We start from the raw sequence: 25,292 nt of genomic DNA, 5'->3' as shown, positions 1-25,292 counted from the left end.
CATTTCCTTTGAACTATTTTTTATTGACTGGTTTTTAAAATTCTAAAACAAACTTTTCAGCATTTTGCTTCACACAAAATATTTGACAACCTGTTTTGTGTTTGATATATATTTTGTGATAAAGTAGTTTTCTGGATTGCTGATATTATGCAGCAGCTACATCATTTTTGAAAGTCTATCCTAGTTCTTAGAAAAAAACGAAATTAATTTATTTTTAACATCAAGTACAGAAGCAAATGAATATATTTAAGAAATAGGAAAATTTAGTAAACACATTTTTACCACCCTTCTTACACATAGAAGGAAAACAAAACACGCAACCATGGTAACGGAAAAAAATTGAAAAAAAAAAAGAAAAAAAAACAGTTTCAAAATTGCTCTTCAATGATTTAAAAAGAATTATCCAACAAAATTCCTCGTCAAGTACTATTTTTTTTACTTTATTTGAAATTAAACGTCTTGCAAATAGTATCAGCAAATCAAAATGAGTTTCTCCGATAGTTTTCTTTTTACTGAAGAAGCATCTTTAAGAAAGTTGTATGTTAATTTAGCATGATTGAATGATGAATGATTGAATGAATGCAAGAAAGTTTTTATCTTTATTCTTACTGCGTCAGTTTTAAGTAATAAGACACAAATTCTGATTGAAAACATAAATGGTGAACGACAAAGCATATGTGACAAAATTAAGAACTGCTTTTATTTTAGTTAAGTTAAAAATTAAGGCCTATTACAACAAAAGATCAACAACAAATTTATATCAATTGTTTTATTAATCCTTTCTTTTTATAACAAAATAAATCATTCGAAGATTCAAATAAATAATGGAATTCAAATAACCTGAAGTGGTTCAAACATTACAGCAAAAATTTAAAACTTTAGTTGTTGTGATTAATTATTTTAGATATATAATTTGACATTATTATGTAGATAATTAATTGCAATTTTTTTTATTGAAAAATACGAACTTTCGAATGCATAGAACTCAATTTAAATAATTTGCAGTTTTCTCATATATACGAAAGTTCTTTACTTTCTATTCAATTGCAAAAATAATGGTATTTGAAAAAAACTTCCACCTGAAATTTTGCAAATTTTGAATTTTTTTTAACGTATTTCGTTCAAATACTAAATTTCTTCTTTCTGATTACAGTAGTACAAATGTACTGCACATTTTCTAGCGATCATTTCCTTTTTATATCAAAATAAATAATTCAACGCTTTAAATAATTATTTAAAAAAAAAAAACTTGTGATAGTTCAAACATTTTAACAAAAATGACTTTTGAAAATAATTATTTGTGCACAATCATTTGGTTTGTTATTTACGAGTTTTTCCTAAGACATAAATAAACGAATAGAACTCTTAAAATTAAATTACAGTTTTCTTATATGCACGAGTGATTTTTATTTCTTATTCTACGGTGAAAACAAATGCATTTTTGAACGTAACCCTAACTGTATCTCAAATTGTTGTAAAGTATTTTGTTGAAGTACATAATTTCTTATCTATAATTATGGTAGTACATATGCACAGCATATTTTTTAATAATCATTCCTTTTCGATATTGAAATACATAAGTCAATACTTGAAATAATAATTTGAAATTTAATAACTTGTGGAAGTTCAAACGTTTTAACGAAAATTTTTAAAAAATTAGCAGTTTGCAATTATTTTAGCCCAAAAATTTTATATCATTATATTGTTGTTTATTATTTATGCATTTTTCAGTAAGATCTAGAAGTGAAAAGAGTTCAGGAAATTAAATTTTAGTTTTCTCATTTATGAGATAGTTCGTTATTATCTGCTAACGGGAAAAATAAAAGGTATATTCGAAAGTAACACCTAACTGTATTTCAAATTGTTTTAACACGTTTGGTTAAAGTGCTTAATTTTTTTTTCTAATTACGGTAAAATTATAAAAGTTCTTTGTTGTTACTTAATGTTTCGGAAACTTGTATTTCGAATATTTTTGTTTCTTTACACTTCAACAACTTTGCTCATAAATCATCACTTTAAAACTTTTTTCCCAGAAGATTAAAATTCCTCTTCTTTTTTTTTAATTATTGAAACGAGGAAAGACCTTCTTCATTTGCATAGAAAAGTCTTGCATGAAACAACAAAAAATCTTTGAAATAAAGGTTGTTAATTATTTTATATCCCCCCCCCCATAAGGTGCTAAAATTCCTGTAAAAAATATATTTAATTGAATGAGTTTTGATGCAATGGGTCTCAGTAACCATGTTTATAAAAATAATTATCTTTTTTACAAATAGCATGTGCTTTAAATTGTGTTGGAAGAAAAATGAAAGGATGTAAAATTTCAATTTCATTGTAACGCATCACATCATTAATTTACTTCATATGACTTTCCATCATCATTATGTCCAAAAAATTTTGGAATTTTTTGAAAGTGTATGTACTCAAAAAGTAAATAATATTAACAAGTTACTCAATGCTCATTTTTAAATTTGCTTAATGACGCTTTTTTTATTAGTTGGACAAGATGTCCAAATGGAAATTTTCATATTTTAATTATAACTGAAATTTTAATAATTGTCTTTCGTTAAATATGAGTTGTTAGAATTGTTGATGTTATCAGCATATTTTATAGTACATGCTTATTACCTTTTTTTTCAAAACTGCATTTAAAACTAAAACTAAACTATATAGTTTTAGGTTTGAAGGTTGATGATTTCGATTGACGTTTTTAATTTTTATTTACTTTTATACTACTTGAATGAGCTGCGATGAAATAGGTTTCAATAATCAAGTTTAGAAAATAATTATCTTTTACTAATATGTGATTTAAATTACGACGGTATGTGCTTTAAATTACGACGAGTAAAACAAATGCCTTCAGAGTTTTAGAATACTTTGAAATTTTCATACTGACAAAGGGAATAATTTTAACAAGTTGCATGCTGCACATCGCTTATACTCTATATTTTATCATTTCGACACTATATCCCCACTGAAATTTTAATCTTTTAATCATAGCTGAATTTTCAAAAAGTGATTTTTACTTTTAAATAATGAGTTATTAGAATTCATTCTCATATAACATAACGATATTTTATAGTATAAGCTAATAAAATTTTCTAGAACTGCATTTAAAATTACGATTAAACAATTTAGTTTCGCATAAATAAGAAAAAATTAACGTTTTTAATTTTTATTTACTTTTTTAGTCCCAGCATGAACTTTTTTGATGCATTGGGTCACAATAATCAAGTTTAAGATAATAAATATGTCTTTTACAAATGGTATGTGCTTTAAATCGATGAAATGAATAAACGTAAATACGGAACTTTTCAATTTCATTGTAAGGCATCATTCATTAACTATTTATCACATTACTTCAATATCCTGCCGCTTGAAATTGCGGAATATTTTAAAAATTTATAGGTAATATTTTAAAGATTTTAAATATTTAAAAAGCAATTAATTTTAGCAATTATTTTAATGCATTTATTTTGTACTTCATTTTTTATTGTTCGGAGAATATGTTTACATGGAAAATTTCATTTCTTAATTACAGCAAAATTTTTAAAGTGGTTTTAATTAGCTAATAGAATCATACATCATAAAAAAGTTCATGTATATTTTATAAGATGTACTTATGAAATGCTTCAAATTTAAGACTTAATCCTTTATTTTTTTTCATAAATCAGGAAAAATGAATTTAATTACACCAAGTACCTTTATTGTATTATATCTAAGATACAAGATATTCAATAAAAAAATATTGCAGAAATATCATAAATTCATGAGTATAAATACTACTTATGCTGATTATTTTTAAAGACAATTACCTATCACTTTATAAAATAACTTGGTTATATAGTAAATAAATAGACATTATTAATTAAAAATATGAGTTTGTTTTAGGTTTTTCTACGAAGGAGGAATATCAAATATTAGTAGAAAATTTTAAGCTTATTAAACACATCAACAGAAATAATTTTATTTAAATATTTTCTTCGCCAGATAAACTTTGTTTTACATTATATTTAAAAATTTTGACATTTTTATTTTATTAAAGTGTATTTCATTTCATGTAAACCATATGAATGTCGGAAATATAAAAAAAATAAAAAAACTCCTTCGATAAAAGTAAAGACATATAAGCCTAAAATGCTGAAAAATATATTCTGAAATAAATTCTGTCATAAAACTATTTGCTTCCGCTGGAAGCGTGTCAGGATCTTATCTCATCAAATGTTTTAAACATGCTCATCCTAAGAGACTGCAAAACTGCGCATGCTCGACAAGTTTAGTGACGTCATGAGTTTAACGGGAAAGAGAAGTGTAAGAGCGAATTTCGAAGTGAGGTAGAGTTGCTTTTAGTTCTTGCAAAGATCAGAAGCAAGGATATGAGATGAAATATTCTAAACGAATCTTGTAAAGTTACGCATGTTTCATGGTTGACGTTATTCTTGTCTGTGTTGTTTCGTAAAAATTTACTGCAATCTTTGATTCTAGAAAAAAAAGAACTTGGATTTGACAAAAATATTTATGAGTATTTAATTTCCTCAATACGATACAGATAAATAATTGCAATACAATATACTAATTACGGAATGAAATAAATAGTTGAAATATAAACAAAACAAAAAATAAAACAAAATTCTCTTCTACTTATGGACTGTGCATGAAAATTTAAACTTGGATTATGTGGACTAACATTTCTCATGAAAAGTTTCAGATTTAATATCGACACAAAGGGTTTCTCATTCTCAGAAGATAAATAAAGAAAAGCAAGTAAGAAATTCTTAAGCATAAGTTACACTTGTTCATGTTTATGAAATTTAGTTTTAATTTTCACATTTAAATTAGATTTTGTTTTAAATGTTCAGTAAAACTATCCTTCTTTTCATTTGCTTCCCACTACAATTTATTTTAAGTGTATTATAAATATTAATTCTTAGGCTAGATTAGGCATATTAGAATTTGATATAATACAGTAAAGAGTATAAAAAGTAAAAATAATTTATTATGTTGTTTTTTATTTTTCTATTAATATTTGTTGTATTGAAATGAAAATCAATATTTATAGCAATGGAACTTCATACATGCTCGGAGAAAAAAATTCTGGAAAAAATAACCAAACATGCATGGAGATTAAATTTTTTTTTTAAAGAAAAGGGAAAAAAAACAGCAGCGTAATTTTGGTTAATGTGACCAATGTATACGGTATTAAAAATATTTGTCTTGATATTTTTTCCGTTCATGAGGAAAAGGTTTTGGACAGGGTAAAAGACAAATTTCAATAATAACAGGGTGAATTTTGGTTTTCAAAATTATATTTCTTACTGTTTCACATTTAGTACAAATAAAATTTACCAAAAAAAATTTTTTTTAAACCCACTTTAAAAGTATTATGCTGAAATTACCAAATTTTACCACATTTACCAATTTTTATCATTTCGTAAAACCATAGTTTGATGAAATATCTATCTAAATTTATTACCAAAGCACTTCGAGAAAGTTTCCGAGCTTTTAAGGGCTCCCGAAGAAATACGCTAAATTTTATCTTATCCTAGTAGATTTAACCATATTTTTTTCTCAGTGTCAGACTGTTGTGTTTGATACTAGTTGATGAGCTAGTTTCTATAAATATTACAGGTTAATAAAAGTCCCTTATCCAACAATGGTTCAAGAACTTTAGTTTGACAATTTTTTAAGCGTAACTGAGCTATAGTTCAATGTAAAAGCACTATCCATTTTCTTGAATTTCAATAAAAAAAATTTAAAACATACTTTAAGTTAACAGAAAATATAGAATATGTTTATTTCAGTCATAAAGTTTTATCCCTAGATAATAATATCACTGAGAACCATTTCAGAGAAATTAATGTTCTTTTTTTTCCAATTTTTTTTTGTTACTAACGTTTAACACAAACTCTTACACGTCATCAATTGATTTAATTGAAATAAATGTAAAAAAATGACTATTGTAAATATTTTATTAATACTCAAAAATACACTCATTCTTGATTTAATGAAAAAAGAAATATAAGAAGATGATTGCGGTAAATATTTCTTTATTACAAGAAAATACGTTCATTCTTGCGAAAAAAATACGTAATTTTTTTCATGTTTTAATTTTGTAATTTCGTTTTTAAACTAAAATTTCCCTTAATTTCCGAATATAATGAATATAAAATAAAACATAGGCAAACACTCTTAGTGGATTCGACAAGTTTTTGGAGTTGTCCATATCATACGAAGTTACATGATATATAGTGATTCATATAGTTCATATAATAGTGCGTATGTCATTTCAAAATAAAATCTGCCATTTTCTAATATATATACATATATATATATATTCGGAATTTTAATGTCCTAAAATTTCCAGAATAAAAATAATTTATTTGATTGGTTTAAGTACTTTCTCTTGTTAGAAACAAAATATCGTTGAAAGTAACATTAATACATACGTATCTATGTATAATTTTAACGAAGTAAAGTAAGTTCTAAATGACTTACTTCCCCTGTACAGAAAAGAATACAAAAGGAATAATTATTTTTTTATTTTTTATTTTATTCTAATTTATATACCACACTGTTAAAAATTTTGGATCATCTTACGGTTAAAAGTACCGGCACTTAAATTCATTTTCACCAGAACATGTAACGGAACAAGAAACATGACACAATGATAAATCTCTAAAATCATTGAATCAGAACAATTAAATAAATATTACTGCAAAATTTACAGTGTAATATTTCACGGTAAAAAAGAGTTTTACGGCAAAACTGAGTATATAAATGATGCATTCAAAGTGCCGGTACTTTACGCCATAATTTTACTCGAATTTTTTTATAGCGAGTACAAAAATAATATCTGTGACAAATCACGTTGCGTATTTGAAAGAAAAGACGAGAAATTAATGACTTTTATTCATAATTTTCTTTTAAAAAAGGGTAGATCATTTGACACATTATTTATCTGTCTTAGCATCGTGGAAATAACAGCCACTACTTATTATGAAATTTCTCTGCGCAGATCTCAATACTTTCGTATTCAAATTTTTTCAAGAAAATTCTTTTCAGGAAATATTGGCTTTTCTAATTGTTAGCATCTTGTTCTTTCCACTCCAAGAACAGTCAACATTTTCAGCAACAATCTTTTTTCCCAATCTGAATTCCAAAATATCACAACCAAACTGAAATAAACTAATTTTAAATACAAGATGTATCTCCAAGCAATTTCCTGAAACGACATCATCAATTTACTTTCAATATTTATTTTATGCACAAATGCTAATATCGAAAAAATATGCTATACAATACTACATCTCGGCTTGGCTACTTAAATTCGCATATTAATCGAATTTTTTTCGGCGAAAATATGTAATGTATCTCTCTTTTAAAGAAGGTTTTAGATATATTTCCAAGAAAAAAATAAAGAAGATTTCAGTGAAAGCTTGAATATCAGTTTTCCGAGAATCAGGAATTATTTTCTTTACGATGGGATGAAAGAGAAGCAATTTTATAGTCCTGAATTTCATATTATACTCATTTTTTAAAATGTTTAAAAAGAGAAAAAGCTTTCAATGGATTAATATTTTAAAAATATTATCGTTTATTATATTGTCTTGAAAATTATGTATTGTTTTCCATTAAACACTGAGTAGAATAATGAATTTAGACACAAACTTTTCAGTTTAAAACTATCTTATTTTTTTATTAAAATTAGAAAAAAAACTCAAGGAGTTAACTCAAAGATCTGTTAAAGATCATTTTGTATTTAAATAAAGTGGGAACTTTTGGTGTTTCAGTCATAATGAATATTAATTTAAAAAATAGTAATATGGTTGGTTAAAGGTAGCTAAAGTTAGACTTCTAATTCTAATTTTTATTTTTCTCTCCGTGTATTTCACTATATCTTGCGAACTTTTCAAATAAAGTGAAATTTTTTTGCATGAAACAATAAAATTCATTTTTAAAAAATGACTGGACAAAAAATTAAATTTAACAGCTATTTATTTTTTTTGTTATTCTACATAAAACAATCGAAAACATTTAGAATTATAGCAAATAGAAATTTAGAAATATATCAAATATTACAACGAAATAAATAATGCAGTTTCAAATATCATTATGCAAAATTTAAACGAAATCGGTCGAATAGTGCTTGAAATAACGAATTTTTAAAAGTTGTATCCAAATTGAATTTCAAATGTACAACATTTTTAAAAGTTTATTTCTCAAACCTTAAATCTATTTTGTACATATTTTATATTTTTCCATATAAAATTACTTTCTTTTAAATTATGTATATTTTTACGCTATGATACAAAATTGTTTAGACGAAAATTAAATAAAATAATAAAACATAATAAACAATTATTAAAATACAGGTTATCTTTTATTCGCTTAAAAAATCTTGATAAGTAGCGAAATGCGCACGAAATAAAATTAACATTAAGGTGTCCAAACTTTGGATCGTTTTCTTGATAATTGACGGAGACCTTATTCCCCAGCTACCGCTTTCCCCTATATTTTAAGAGTAAGGAATCTAAAGCCATTGAAAAAATAAGAAAAGCTTATTAGAGAAAAAATTATTTTATGTCTGATTTTGCATTGGTGCATTAATTATTTAGAATATATGATGTCACCGCGTGAAGTTATGCAGAGTAAAGCAAAATAGGCTATTCACGGGTTTTTAAAATTATTCAAGGTAAATATTATTTTTATTCTCCCACTATACATTCGGTAGCAATGCCCTCTACAAAGCAGGTCGAGATCACCCTGTTTTCCCTGCAAGGTTTTAATATATTTTTGTATTCAAAAACGATGAAACAAAGCACCGCTGCATTAAGAATTCTTTTTTTCTATTGCAGTTGATAAAGCATTTATCATGGTCACGCAAGAAGGGTGACTGACTTTTACATCGTAAGCTTTTCTTATAAAAAAATCGATGTTGAACCGATGATATTCGTAGTATTATATTATATTCCAATTTCTTTAAACTGAGGTGATTTTGTCGTTTACTCACTAAGGGAGCTTAACTTGCGGAACCGATTTTGTCGTAAACTAAGTAAAGGTAAAACAGTTATATTAACAAGATATAAATTTTACGTATTTTAAAGAAATATTCTTTTTAAATAAAAATCTGTGGAAATAAAAATTTATTATAATTTAAATTTAGACAAAATCATTTTTTTATCTATTGCATATTATTTTGCGAAATTTAAAATAAATATTTTTACGTTTTTTTTAAATACAATTATTAAACTTTTAAAATAAATGCTACGCACTTATAGATAAATCAACCAACAATCTATTTTCGAAAGTATTATTTAGTAGTATTCATTACACAGATTAATGAACTTTTTTTCCATCCGAATTTAAATATTAAAATTTGCACAAGTGCCTGCTTTTAAATTTATTTTTTGTATTAAATAACATTGCCCTCATCTTTTGTTTCACTGACAATACAGTGTCAAATAGGTGTCCAAATGACTTCGCTAGTTAAATAACTTAGTTGTAATAGATTGCTAAAAAGAAAGTGGCTAAATAGAATAAAACTGAAAGCAATCTGTTTGATGTTAATACTGACAAATGAATTATAAAATTACTAGGCTTTATGCAATCGAAAACAAAAGTTTTCAAAAACACCAAGCGGACAGAGGGTCACTCATTAAAATTCTCTAGCGGTAAAATTTTATCCAATTTTAATGAATTTCATTTATATTTTGTTCAAGAACATACAACGCACACCCGTCATTATTATATGAGTTGCTACGGTGACCGATGATGTTTAATAAATCAAGAAAAATATTATTTTCAAATTATTAAACAGCAGTGCTCGCCATAGCAACACAAGCAATGGCGACGCGTTAGTAGACCAAATAGTGTGCACGCGTCGCCACTGCAAGCTATGCAGTGGCGTCCGCAGCTAAGCACAAAAAATCAAGCAAGGGGTTGAATCCTTGATAAATTTCCCCTTACTTGTATGAGCTAGTATTCGATAGAACCTTGCATGGGGTTTTAATTTTGTAGATTATCCCATCTTGTAGTATTTATAGTTAACTATCTTACCATTGTTCTGATTTATCGGCAGTAACAACCAGGTTTTTACTTTACACAAAAGTGGTATGCCACTAAGTGTTCCGCAACAGTAAGAATATTCTATTACAATATTTTGTGCTTGCCTCCACCACATTTTGCATGAAGTGGAGTTAAAATCTATAATTATATCAAAGTAAGAATCACACAAGTGCCAGTAAAGGTATTTCCACGACACAAAGCAAGTATCCTTGATTAAGAATTACATGCACACTTCTTTTTTTAAAATAAAACAAGCTTGCTATTCAAAAAAAGGTAAGACACAGAGATAACATAAAAGCGAAATCGAACAAGGTTTAATAAAGCGGAAACGGATAAAAAATTATGCTGGTTAAAATCACTTAACACAGTTCACAGAGATTTAAAAAATAAAATGTAATTATTGCTCAATTAACAATATGCATACCTATTTTAACGGAAGACAACAGATCATGCACTGAAATTATCCCAATTTCTCAATTAAAAACATGCATACCTATTTTAACAAAAGACATCAAATCATTCTATAAATAAATTCAATTCACTGACAACTGCAATGTCTCGACTAATTCATGATTACTTCTGGGGATAAGAAATAGCATGCCAACAACACATTGGTATTTTTGGAAGGGAAAATAATACTCGTTATGCGTGAGAACTCCAAGTAAGCTAATTCTATTATAATGTTTTAGATTTAAATTAATTCATTTTCACTGTATTTTTGAAGTTTAAATTCAAGCTTAAGAGATGAAAGCTTAACAGGAATTTAAATATTATTAAAAAATTTAACTAACAAGCAGCTATGTGTGAGTTAGGGCGCATCATGAGGATTAAAATCAAATAGAAACCCATACCCGAAAATGTCGTCGTGCATGACTATGGTCGTTTTCCTTTTATGAACTGTTCAGAAGTACACTAAGAAGCAGGTTATAACTTTGAACTGTTCAGAAGCGCAAGAGAAGCAGTACATTATAGAAACACATCTTTAATTTCGTATAAAGACATTTCCGAGTAAGGGTTCCTATGACATCTTAATCCTCGTGATACGACCTAAGTTTGTCGCAACATTTACTTGGCCCCTGCTATGTACATCGTTTTTAAACAGGTACAATCGAACAGAAATAGATTAAAAATTTCATCTAAAGAACAGTAGATTAGGAGGAAAATTGATTGCAGACTTTAAATCAGCGATATGAAAGTATCTAAAATTTCTTACAAAATCTCAAGCAACAGAAATCAAAATCAAAAACAAAATTGCTTCTCCGTGTTATATTACACAAAATACCTATTTTCACAAGACTATTTCTTTGCATTAAATTTAAAATTAAAATAATTTCAAATAATAAATTTTCATGTTTGATAGGTTCACTGGTACATTTATTCAAATTTTGCCCCTTTGAACAAAAATGGATGTTTTCATTCGAAAAATACAGTCATTTTAAAGGTATCCGTTCCAATGTAATTTAATGAAATGTTCAGGAGGCTTATAAATTGAAATAAAAAAATAACATATCAACATATAAAAAATAACATACGTTATCAGCAACCTTACAAGTTGTACATAAAAGACGTTTTAAGAATCAATTTGCTTCAGGTCGAAAATGCTCTGCTAAAATTATCGTACTATATAGTAATGACATTTCTTGTCGAAATGTAATAATATTTCTGATTATGTTAACTAAAATATGCGGTATTCAAGCCATTCATTTGGTATATTTTTGTTCCTATTTTAACGGTATACCGAAAATTCTGGTCTTTAAAATTATAGTTCGTATTACCACACATTAAGTGAAAAATACAGAACTAAAAACTAAACTTAACCAAATAAAGTGATTTTATGCCATGTTGTAAAGTATCCTAATGAAGTTACAAAATTTTACCAAATTTAACGAACTTTAAGCTCAGTTTAAAAGCATTATTTTAGTATCAATTTTTGAAAAAAATCATTTTTACAAATTGATCAATCATTAAAAAATAGATAATTATTAATTATGAAATCATTGAAAAATCTTTTAATTATTAAGAAAAACATTTTTTATCATTAAAGGTCTTCGGTAAAAAAGACCGCGATTTTTAGAGTTCCCATAGAGTCAGAAACATAGTGCATGTTTCCCTATTCCCATAGTTTTGATCATACTTTTGTCTCAGTGTGTGTTTCCCCGCATATTACATATTTACGACCAATACAAAGACTGAAAACTCCAAAGCCTTGACTGAAGTTTCGGAAACACGTGCGATACAGAAAAGGTAATACATAAACATCATTCAACACCATTTTGTTTTTACTCGTTTTCTTTTGTATTTACATCGAAAAACTACATGAAGGCCCAAAGTTTTACCTAGAAACAAAGTTATGGAGACACGGGTAACATCAACGTTGTGTGGACTTATGTTATCTCGTCAAATTTATCAAATGCATTTCGGACACCTCCATCTGTTCCAACAAATTGGAGCAGATTTGTGGTAACACCATCAAAAGGAAATTTGTGGAATATTTTTTTTTATTTACCTCATGATTGAAATGTAGTTTGAAACAACTTTCTGTAGCTCCATATAGCGTTTGCAACCACGTGTTTCTTTATGATATTTTGTTCTTTTTGTTTTGCAAATTTAATCACAGTTTTTTAATTACCATGTATATGTGCCAGATGAAAGTTTGTAGCAAATCAAGTAATGATTATATATTCAAATGGAAGAAAAATTTTGGTAGAAAATTTTTAAATTATAATTTAACTTTAATTGGTTGCTCTTTCTAATTATTTAAAATTTAATTTTCAATCTATTCAATTTATATTAGAACACTTGCTAGTCTAATCTTTTGGCAATGAAGGAAATTTTGCATTTTTTTAAGTAAACTATAACTGCACGCATTGAATCCTAAAAGGTTATTGCGTTTTGAAGTTATTAATCAAAGCTTAAGATATTTATTGCAAACAGCTTGCGTTTAAAAATTTTCATTACTAAATAGAAATTGCTCTTTATTATTTCAAAACTCTCTATACATTTCAAAAAGTATCAAATACCATTTATTTTACTATCATTGTAAGTAAAAGAATTATTTTAACATCTGTAATTTTAAATCGTGAAATACGCAAAATATGAATAAAATTTAGCTTTTACAATAGAATGTAATTCTTAAATTATTCTTTATAAGCACATCATTGTTACTTTCTGACACATTATTCTGTATAAAAGGATTATAATTATTATTTAACTAAGTACTTCAACACTTATTTAATTATTATAAATAGTGATGCATGAATTTTTATTTTTACGTTATTAACTGAGGAATAAAGGTATTATTAAAAATAATTAAAGTGTCTGATCTAACAATTATTTATCATTTTTCCAGATTCTTTGTGATTTAATCTTTTAGTATGCTCTTATAATATTTTGCAATTTATTTCCTTGCTTTAAATACAAATAACTTTGGAGCAAATTAGAATCAACGAAACGCAACATTTCTTATTCTCTGTTATATAAACTGCAAAGCTGATTTTATTTTCAATGTGTTTTAATTTAAGTCATGTAGAAAATTAATTTTCGAACTATTTATATTACAAAATTATGTTTTGTTCTATGCTTTATTGAGCCTAGATATTAATTTAAAATCTGGGTAGTTATTAAAAGAAATGATGTGTTTACTAAGATAAACTTATATATCTCCAAGACTTTAATTAGTATTACTTTAATACTTAAGTAAAATCTCAGTCATTTTAAAATGTCCTCGTAATTTGGAGGATACCAATGTTTTAAAATAAACAGAGATATCTTTAAGATTCTCGGAAATGGATTTTTATTTTACAGTAGTGAGCATTTATTTTTCTCTATGTGATTTAGAGAAGAATTAATTACAATCTAATCAATCATCTGTTAAAAATAAATAAAAAGAAAATGAGAAAAGTACCTGATGTTGTGCTATTATTCTAGTCTATTATAGTCATTCGTAAATCTAAAGAAATCAGAACTTTCTAGTAAAAAAAGTGCTTTTTGTTACATTTTCTTTCCATTTCATATGGAATTTTTGTTAAATTTACTTTCAATTCACTATTCAGAAAAGAATAATATTATATTAGCTTTATAGTTTAAGACTATATAGTGAAAAAAATATGAAACAGTATTGTACATTATACAGTCAAGTACAGTTGTATATTGTATAAAATTATTAGCTAAAAACTTTCAGAGTTTAAAAGTGCAGTAAGTATAATTTTTTTTCATGATTTCACTTTCTGTTTGCTGTTTAAAAAGCGTAATTACATTATAAGCTTTAACTTGTTATACAAAAAATGAAAGGAGTATTTTGCATTGTATTATCATTCAAATCATTTGCATACATAACGGCATCAGAAATTTACAAAAATTCTAGCCAAAATAAAATTGTAAAAAAAAATCGAGCATGTTTTTTCTAGTACCGTTAATTTTAAAAAAATAATTACAATCGATAAACATTGAAAAGTTATTCAAAAAGTAAATATTAAACGAAAAAAAAATAACGTGCATTGTATATTTATTGAAGTCATTTGCATATCTAATGAAATCAAACGGTAAAAAAAAATATTCACGACAGTGAAAAAAATGTAGCAACTTTTCAAAAACTTGCTCTCAAATTTGTATTCAGAAATAAACTAATTATAATGTAAGCATTAAACACGTATTCAAAAGTAATTAAGGAAATATCTTACGTTGTACTGCTATTCCAGTCATTTGTATACCTAATGAAATCAGAAGTTAAAAATTCCCAGCCTCAAAAAAAGCCAAACAACTTTTCGAACGAAAGAAATTAAATCTTTTTCCTACTTTTCGATCCTTCACGTCTGATTTCAGCCAAGCAATACTTGACTTTTTTTGACACGGCATTCTATTGACCACCTATTCTTTTTTTGTGGAAGAAGAGCTTAAAGAAAAGACTATTCCTGTACGTGATCTGGATGCTTAATCTTTTGTAGGGGCTTTGTTTGATATTTCCTGAGCTGTGGAAAGAATACTAAATCTACTCTTTTGCGAAAAGTGATCTTAATGTGTCCGGAATGCTCCCGAAATCTTTATTGTGTGTTCAGCAGAGGGCAAAGCGTGTCATGCTCCTCCACCCCATCTTTAACATTTTGTTCCTTTATGGATTTGCTGAAAGTAAGTCAAATTTGTTTATTTATATAATATAAGAAGGCAAAAGTCGCCAAACACTTCACTATCTATCATGTATAAAAAGATTTAGAAATGCAATGTTGAAAGTTCTATAAATCTTATTTTTAAACTATAAGATAATATATTATAAAATTATATAAATATTATAATTACACTAAATGTTAAGTCATAAATCTTTAATAAGTTATAATATTATCACTGTAAAAAATTTCGGATCAAATTATAGTATAAGTTACCGGCATTTTGGGTGAAATTTTTTTTACATTTTTTTGCAGCTTAATACTATACCGTAAAATTTACTGTAAGATTTATTTAATAAGAGTGATTCAGTGATTTTGCGAAAATTATTACGGTATATCAGTGTCTTGTTCCGCAACATATACCACAATAGATTTTACGGTAAAGTGCACTGGCACCCTGACAGTCGGATCTATTTATCATAATTTGATTCAGCATTTTTTACAGAGTATTTGTGCGAATAACATCGAGATAAGGAAGCAGGTGGGCGCAACCTGATCCCTTAATTTAACAATTTTGGTAGTGTTCACCCTTGGATGTACGAGTAGGGTAAGTTAGTTAGTTCACTGTCAATTTTTCATGAAGATTTAGGGTTTCTTCATAACGAAAATGATGATAAATCGAAAAAAATGCAGTTTAAAGTCAAATCACTTACTCACTTCTCAGTCTTTGATGTTTTAAATTTCCTCCTGGTCAACCAGGATTTTTAAAAAAATAAGTGCTCGGACTATTGCGAAGCCAAACACAAAATAATCTTTCAATTTAATTTAAGAAATGCATTCTCACATTAAGTGCAAAAAAAATAAGCAAAAATATTTTAATTTGTAAATAAGTAATTCCAAATGATTGTAGTATTGGACGTTTCTAGATGCAAATTTCATCGTGAATTTTGGCTTTCTTCTAACTTGTTGAATCTCGAAGACGGTTTCAAGTCCTGATTTCAATCTTCGCACTGGGGCAGATTGGTGCATCGAAACATGAAGCTGAGTTAGTTTTAGTAAATATAACTTTACTTTTATTTAGAGAAGAAATCTCACACATACCAAGACGGAAAAGGGTTAAAGCTGATAAGAAAATCACTCCATTACAGTTTCTTTACAGAAAAATGAAAACATTTACCTTGGTGATGTATTATCCAAGTATATTTTAAGTAATATACTTGGGGTTTGACCATTCGTGTAGTAGTTTTGCTAGTTACATCATAAAAAAGCCAAGCAAAATTGGTTTGTACCCTCTTTTACTCAGAGATTTTGATAATGACTGGGCTGCAAGAAATTGTTTAACGTAATCAAACGTCATCGAAAAAAGAAAATTTAACCATCATGATTTGTTTTAACAGATACTATGCTGACTGTAGGAAAATTTCGGGATTACCTTAATGAGAATATTTCTACGAATACATCATCATATATTTCAACACACTAATGCGAAATGCTTCAAACAAACCGCAAATTATCAAATATAAATTTATTATTTGGAGAATAAAGGGTAGTTTATGTTAGGTTTATATCAAATGTGATATTATTTTCTTATACATTTTTTGATCCAATTATAAGACTGCCTTTTTACTAATTTTTTAATAGAAATAATATTGTATTGATTTATAATGAACTATCATAAACCTCTAACAATAATATTTACATTGCAATGTGGAAGTTCACTAAGTGTTAGTTCATAATTTGGATGTGATTCGTCAAAACCTACTTTGAGTTATCGTTTTACCAGCGACATTGGAGTCTTTTTGATGATTCATTAGGATTTCTTATGCTATTTTAAAAAATATACGTAAACAGCAAAACCATAGTATTTATTTTTTTTCACTTTTCCTAATTTTTCTCCAAGTAAGCTGTTTCGAATGTCTTTCTGTTGTTTTCTGAATTAAATAATCAAAGAAATACTTAAATCAACCAAATGAGTCCATTTTGGTCCTCATAAGAAAAGTGTTAATTTCTGAAGCTTCATATTTGTTTTCTAATTTTAAAAACAGTAATTTTCGTAAAGATGGTTTATAGAACAGAGATTAGAAACCAACATGTTAAAATAAATATCACGCAATATTTTCCATTAAACTGTATAGTATCTTAGATTCAATGCCTAAAATAACATAGTTGATGTATTTTTTTATTACGAATTCGTTATTGCCCCTGAAACCAAGGATATGCTGATTCTAAACTGTTATATTTGTTTGAATCATTTACAGGAAAGAACTGTTGATTAACGATCATTGTCATGTAGATCAAAATACAAATTTATCGCTCTACACAAGCAACGTAACTAAGATTTTTTCCCAACTGAATATAGTTTTAAGAAAAATTGGTTGAACATCTTTATTTGTACAAGTTCAAAAAAGGCCAACTGAGTTATAAATTTTTTTTAAAAGTGCATTGCTCTAATTATGGAATTAAACCTAAACTCTGGGCATGGCAGGACTACTGACTTATTTTTAAAAACTCTAAAAAACTTGCAGATGATTTTTTTGAGTGTGAACTTAAACTCTAATTTGTGAGATAGTATGTATGGACATGAGAAAATGCCCTTCTATTTTAATTCTTTCTTCTTCGCCGTGACGTTTATTTTTCACACTGCGAAATTACAACAGAAAACTTACTATATAGATGAAAAATAAAATAAAAATGCCATAAACTTAAATAGTAATTACACAAATGTGTTTGCTGATTACAGTATAGAGTGGAAGCTGTAACGTTTTGAAATAGTACAAAATGTAGCATAGGCAGCATACTAGATGCTAGATTGAAAAGAAATTCCAGAAAAAATATCCAATGGTATAGTAATAGCATTTCTGGTAGGTACAGGAAAAATACGTGGCTGGTAATAAAAACCAAAACATATGATATTCGAGAACCTTTTATGGGGAAATTTTTATGTTCATCAGGTAACAGTTTACCAAGAATTGTGGTTTTAAAAATTACAGTCCTTAGTACTACACATTTAATTAAAAAATACAAAACTGAAAAGTAAATTAAAACCAAATAAAAGGTTTTCACGCCATGCTCCACGGAATCGTAATAAAATGTTCAAATTTTATCACATATACTGAATTTTATCTCATGTTAAAAAAACATATTTCACTGTTAATTTTACCAAAATCATAGCCAGAGCACTTCTGTAAAAATTACTGAATGTTTTGGTGTTTCTATAGAACCAGAAATATTTCAAATCTTACCCTATTCAGAGAGTTTTGATCGTACTTTTTTTCTTAGAGTAGGAATTATTCTTCAAGGTGCTAAATTGGTAGATGGCAAGCGTTTTTTTGACATTGCTGCCCTCAATGCTTGGACTGTCTTCAAAGAATCCTTTGTCATCCTAATCAGACATAATGAATTCATGTTTGCATTTGTTGAATAGCTATGTATTATTTCTTTGCTCATCAGATATCCCGTAATACATAGATTCTGTCTCTTAAAAATAAACATCCTTTTAAACATCACCAAGCAAAACTTCTGATAGCCATGAAAAATTCTAGAAACCAATTTGAGAATGTTTTTTGTCTTATTCACGTCATGCGGTTTCTGTATTCGTGCGCGTTAAGGTTTAACTAATGACGGAACTCACCTTGAAAAATTTTATGTGCTAATCTCTATTCGTAATTTTTGTTTGATTTCATGTGACTGTCGAATTTTCTCTTACTTCGGTGAAAAAAATTTTCTGTAATACAGTATTACACAAATCTTTTATACTGTCATGTTAATAACAAAAACAACGGGGAAAATTTAATATTTAAATACTCTTGCATATTGTAACTTTAACCAAATTCAGCATAAAAAAAATCATTTATTTTTGAATGAGGGATCAAATTGGCACCAGAAGGCAATTAAGATTAGTCCAATATCTACTTGTTATAATGTTAGTGATATTGATTGCAATACGAATTTAGTAATAAAATCCCAGTAAATGGTAAAATTTTAATAACTGTGCATAATTTTAATCACAATGTGCTTTTCCTTATTTAATTTTTTTGACCACAGAACATTCTATGAATCTTTCAAATCGCAGATCACGTTCACTTTATAATGCCCACATATTTTAACATTTTATTTCAATACATGGATGCACAGATATAGTTGTGTTCCTCTTGAACAAATAGATGGTTAAAAACAATAATTTAATAAACCTGGTTTAATTCGAAATGAGGAATCGAATAATTACGGATATTACTTATCCAAATGAATTCAAGTATTGAAACTATGCGAGTTTATTTTAAATACATCATTTTAATGAAAGCTTTCATTTTCAAAATGTTACTATGGCAATGTATGAAATTTAAAATAATATTTTAAATAGATTTTTTTTTATCCTAACCTAGAAATGAACCACTGCAATTGAATTGAAAAATGAGAAATTTTCGATCCTAAGTAGAGTGCATTATGGATCATTAAATTACCATTTTCGATTAAATAAGAGCCTTAAAAGGATAGATATGCTCTTAAAAGCATATAATAAACTAACTGAAGCTTAAATAATGCATTAAATTAATCTTCATTTCTAAAAACATAAGTAAAAGAGAAGGATTAGTTTTTTTCTTATTATTTGAATTTATTTTAGCATTCTGAAATAGTTTTGAAATAAAGGTAAATCAAACCGAACATTACAATATAAATTGCTTATTAGGCTTTAAAAATTTAGAAGAGTGAGTAATATAGTCGGATATTCATTGCTTTTGCTATGACGCTTATTTTGCTTTTACAATTCTATTAATATTTAAATTTATTTAATAATATGCATACACTTTATTATTAATAAAGCAAGGATTGTTTTATGTGTACTATTTAAGGAGACTGATGATTAATTTTCAGATTCGCTATACGTACTCAAAATGTCATAATGCCTTGAAAGAATGTCTTTTGTTCCATGGTTGGCTTATTTTAGTCTCATATCTTAACATAGTAAGAAGCTATTATTAATTTCATCAGTACATATCACATATTGTCTTGAATTTAATTAGGACTTTGAGTCGACATTTATAACTCGAGCATTCAAAAATGTATTGTTATTAACTTAAAACTAAAATTGTCAAGATTAGAAATGCACAACTTTATTTTTAATTTATACTTATTTAAATCAGCTATTTACTTTCCGGGGTTATGAAATAAATGTGTATGTGAAAAAATCGTATCAGTTCTTATGTGAATAACGCATATGTGAATATGAATTGTTTATTTGTAACGTAAGCACTGATAGGATTCAGTGAAAGCATTAAAAAGAAAAGAGAATAGAACCACGACTAAATCCAATTGAAACACTTAAACTTTTTTTATGTCAGCATTTTATTGAATTCTACGCTGAGAACCAAAGAATATATTCAACTTTTCTGATCAATTATAAAAAAAATTGATAGCATTATTTTATCTTAATAAAAATTTGAAATTAAAAATTTAATTTATTGGCAGAATATCGCTTGATTCTCATTAACAGTTCTAAACTTTAGAAGAAAAAAAACAACAACACCATATTGAGAATTGGTTCTTCTGAGAATATTATTATACTTTAAAATAAATGAAGAAAATGATGTACAGGAGAAAAAAACAGTTTAATGATTAAAAATAAACGTTGTTTGAATTTCTTGAGAAAATAATTGACTGCATCAAAAAGATTTGAAATTATCAGAATTTTCTCGACTGAGTTATTTTCACAAGCTGAAGAGTATTTTATTAAATATGATACCTACGGTCAGTTTTTTATAATTATTATTACTATTAAAATTTTATCTGTGAAATTCCAACCGTTTCTCACAAGTTCGTTGCAAAACAACATTCAATCACTATAGAGGTCATCTAATGATGCATGAGTGGCAACGAAATTAGAAAAAAAATTTAAATATCAGTATCAAAAGCCAGCAAAAAAGATACCAGAACCAGTATAGCAATACTGAAAAGTTAAAACTTGGTTATAACCGAAAGGTAAAATCCGGTAAAAGAAAACTTTAAAAAAAGTGGCCCAATACTGGAAATTTTTAAACCTGTATGAAACCATATTGGAAATTTTGATAAAAGCTCTCAACAACCAGTTATCCAGTAAGAAATAATACTGGAATTTTTGAAGTCTGGAAAATAATAGGAAATATTTAAGCAGTTAACAGTATCATCTTAAATTCTTAATGACTACGCACTATTCCAAAAAATAAGTAAGATGTTTTTTATTTTGATGTGGGTCGATATTGTTTTTATTATATATTAGTTTCCGATAATTAATTTCCATTTGTTTTGATAAGGATTGTAAACATACATATCGAGTATGATTACCTCTGAATGATAATGATACTTTTTGCTTGCTTTTTAATATCTCGAAAATTACAGATCGATGACGATTCCATAATTTTTTTTATTATTATGATTTTTGTTATTTTATTTAATAATAACCGAAACATTTATGAATTAGAAGACATCATTAAAAATAACATAATTTTCTAGGGCAAAATACGAAATCTGGAAGCAATTGGCGGAATAGTTTATGAGAAATCAAAATTTATCTGCATAATTGTTTTTTAAAAATTGATAAGAAAAATTATTATTTTTTGAAAGATAATGCATTTTTGTATCTTATTTAATTTAAAATAATGCCTTTGCTAATTAATTTTAAAATTTTATTCCAGCCTCGTGAATCATTAATATTAAATCCTAGTGCACGAAAATCCGATCATTAGATCAAAGGTGTGCCGTTCAAGAGAGCTCCATTGTTTATGCGCAATGTAGAAGTTACCTTATAAATATTTTTAATTTTTCATTATACTTAACTTCATTACATAAGTAACTCCAAAATTTGTCCATGACATAAGTAGCAATTACTGAATTTTTGTATTTGTTTTTCTTCACAAATATGCATTTTGACATAATTTACCTTTACAATAAACAAACTACGCATAAATTTAACTCCATTCATAAAACCCTAAAAGAAAAAATGGTATTTATGGTATTTTTTTATTTTGATATATTATTAATTTGTAAGTTAATTCCGTAAAGAATATTGATAAAATAGAGCATCACACACTGCTATAAATTATTAATGAGTTCATTTGAATAATCATTAATAGATTTTGTAGAATTTACCCTAGTACTAGACATTATTTTTCTTACTAGTTATTTTTCTTAATAGTTATTTTTCTTACATGTATTTCAGTAAAATGCAACATTTATATAAAAGCCAGTTAGAGAATGCATATTTTATGCCAGTAACTAAAAAAGGATATTTCAGGTGAAAGTATAAAATATGCAAATTATTGCAGATTAATTTTCAATTCGATATTCGATCTTGACGTGGTATACAGCTAAAGAAGACTGCGATTTCTTTATTGAAATATTGTTAATTCATATGTAGTTTAACTTTCAAAGTTTGAACGGATTAATTATCAATATCAAATTCATATCTCAAATATTGTAGAAAAATTTAAGTTTGAAATAGAATACTTTTCAAGCTTAAATAACATACTCAAACTTCTGTACTAAAATTTAATATTTATTTTAAATTCATGAATACCAGAATCAGTAATCTCAATTTTTAGGGCATACTTAATCGAATGCTTGGTTTGTTTTCTTAAGAAAAATATATGTGGAAGGTATGATAAGAAATAAAAAAAAGATTTCAGAATCTATAATCTTATGAAGTGCTTGAAAGTCTTATGATATATAATCAAATTTAAACTTTTTTTGAAAATTAAACATGAATTGGGGAAGAAAGCGAGATTGTATAGATTTAAAATATATTTATCGCTTTAGCATTATTATTTTACTGAAATTTACATTAAAAGATCATGAATGTATTCAACATTTTTTCTTAAGAAAAAACGAAACAAAATTGGAACAGAGACTTAATTTTATACCAATTGATACTAAAAAAGAATTTCACAGCAAAACTTTAAGCAGCTTAAAAATTAAGTTTCAAATTTTAGAAAAAAAACACCTTATCATTCATGAAAATAAATGTAGAGAAGTAAATCAATAAGAGATAAGTGACTGCTGATTCAAGATGAAACTCTTATTTATAGTATCACGTTAATAATTTATTGTAACTGCACACGGATGAAAAAAAAAGTTATATCGCCGTACTCTATAGCTAATGACATTTATTGTAAAAAAGTAAAAATGTGATTCTGATTAATAAAACCTAAAGATACAGTTTTTAAACCATTTACCTGTTAATTTTTCCGTTCGTGTGATAAGGGTTTACCTGAAATTCTATATATTTTTTAATTTATAGTTATACCTCACATTCAGTAAACAAATGCAAAACTGAATATTAAAATTAACCAAATGAACAGTTCTTGTGTCATGCTCTATGATATGATAAATTTATAAGATTTTACCATGTTTACCAAATATTATCATATATTATAAAAACATATTTTATTGTTATATTTACTAAAATCTCTACCATAGCTTAAAAAGTACCAAACTTTTTGACGTTACTATTGAGCTAGTTACATGGTATATTTCTTTCCATATGCTTGTAGTTTCGACCACACTTTTTTTTCTCTGATTAGTTACTTTTCGGATTGCTTTCTTGTAATAATCATAATATTTTATTAGAATGAATTAATCAATATCAATAAATAAAAATTATTAAAACCAAAACCGGAGCTACTCTTCTAAAATGTCACTGCAAAAAACATTCAATCACTACAGAGTCCAACAGGGTAATTGTTTATTACACTGCATTATTTGTCAGGTACTGAAAAAATGCGTAAAACCCTTAGTTAAACATGATTTCTAGCTTTGAATCAACCGTACATTCGAAAGTTACTTTCGAAAAGTAACGAGTAAATATAAAAAGTTATAATTTTGAGAAGTAACGAATAAAAAGTGTAAGTTCTAATGAAGAAAATTAACGATTTTAAAGACACTTAATTTAAATCTAAAATTTAAGGTATTTTAAATTTTTATAAAAAAATGTAGAAACAAAATATACTCACTTTTTATATTGAATTCCTACGGATGATTCCTTATGCTGAATTCCTTATTTCTGCTTACTTATTTGGTACGTTTTAAAAAATTGTAAGAGATGAGACTTAACTAAACGGATTAAGTCATTTAACGTAAAATTAGCTCTCTCTTTTAATTTTTATTTAAGTTTGAAGATTTTAAGAAAGATTTTATCTTTATGTGAAACATTTTCAGAATTTACGGATTTGATAATGGATGGATATTAGTCAAATAAAAATGCTATTCATTCTTGTATGGAATTGTGTCATCATTCAAATTTAGTAATCTTACTTTTCTTTTAAAAAAGGAAGCCTTTAAGACACTATCCGTCCTTTGCTCTTTATAACAGTTGATTATAAATAAAAGATTTCAAACTTTCTATTGTCTCAAACTAAACTAATGGTGCTTCCCTTTTCATACACGACGACTTCGTCAGTTGGCCAAAGTCCTTGTGCATGAAAAGGATCCTTATTTTTTTTGAGAAAAAAGTAACATATTTTTTGAGGCGTTGCAAAAATTAAGCATAACGAAGCCTACAAACCATATCAAAGACACACTAAATGTGCAACTTAAAACCATCCACACTGAGTATTGGCAATAATAAAGAGCAAACAATGCAGATGAATGGAAAACAGTTATAATAAAGGTGGGCAGTAATACTATTAATATTCGATTAAATTATTTACCATCTATATATTTCACGTATGTTCTCAATTCAGGTTTTGCAGAAAAACAACCTGTTAGAGGCCCAAGTTTTGTAGCAGAGCCTCCAACTAAAGTCGAGTTTTCAAATTCCTCTGGTACAATTATACCTTGCACTGCAGATGGCTTACCTCACCCATTAGTAACATGGAAGAAGGCAAGTGGTGAACTGATTCAAGACCTAACAGGATTAAGGTACGCTCGGCATGATGGGACATTAGTGTTTCCACCCTTTCTTGGAGAAGAATATAGAGCCGATGTTCATGCTGCTGTGTATCGCTGCGAAGTTTCAAATGTAGCTGGAATTATCGGGAGCAGAGAAGTCCATGTTAGAGCAGGTAAAGAGATATAAACTCTATTTAGTATATTTCCAAATGCTTGATTAAAATCGGATTTATTTTGTTAATAGGGAACATTTTTTTCTCTGTTGCAAAG

At 26.9% G+C, this 25,292-nt stretch overlaps 1 protein-coding gene across 1 annotated transcript in view; it reads left to right on the top strand.

Annotated features, from left to right (window-relative positions):
• The first annotated feature begins 4,333 nt into the window (after window positions 1-4,333).
• The window catches only part of LOC107448584 (cell adhesion molecule Dscam1), a 104,815-nt gene continuing 83,856 nt past the window's right edge, over window positions 4,334-25,292 (top strand). The window contains exons 1-3 of the mRNA XM_021146874.4: window positions 4,334-4,764; window positions 15,009-15,189; window positions 24,875-25,195. Coding sequence (XP_021002533.4) covers window positions 15,090-15,189; window positions 24,875-25,195 — 421 coding nt within the window. The 5' untranslated portion in view covers window positions 4,334-4,764; window positions 15,009-15,089. The remainder of the gene's footprint in view (window positions 4,765-15,008; window positions 15,190-24,874; window positions 25,196-25,292) is intronic.

This window comes from Parasteatoda tepidariorum, chromosome 10 (genome assembly GCF_982258835.1).
Source record: "Parasteatoda tepidariorum strain Cologne lab strain chromosome 10, Ptep-v5.0, whole genome shotgun sequence".
Classification (NCBI taxonomy): domain Eukaryota; kingdom Metazoa; phylum Arthropoda; class Arachnida; order Araneae; family Theridiidae; genus Parasteatoda; species Parasteatoda tepidariorum.
Note: the sequence above shows the minus strand (reverse complement) of the source record. Positions and strands in the feature narration are given on the sequence as shown.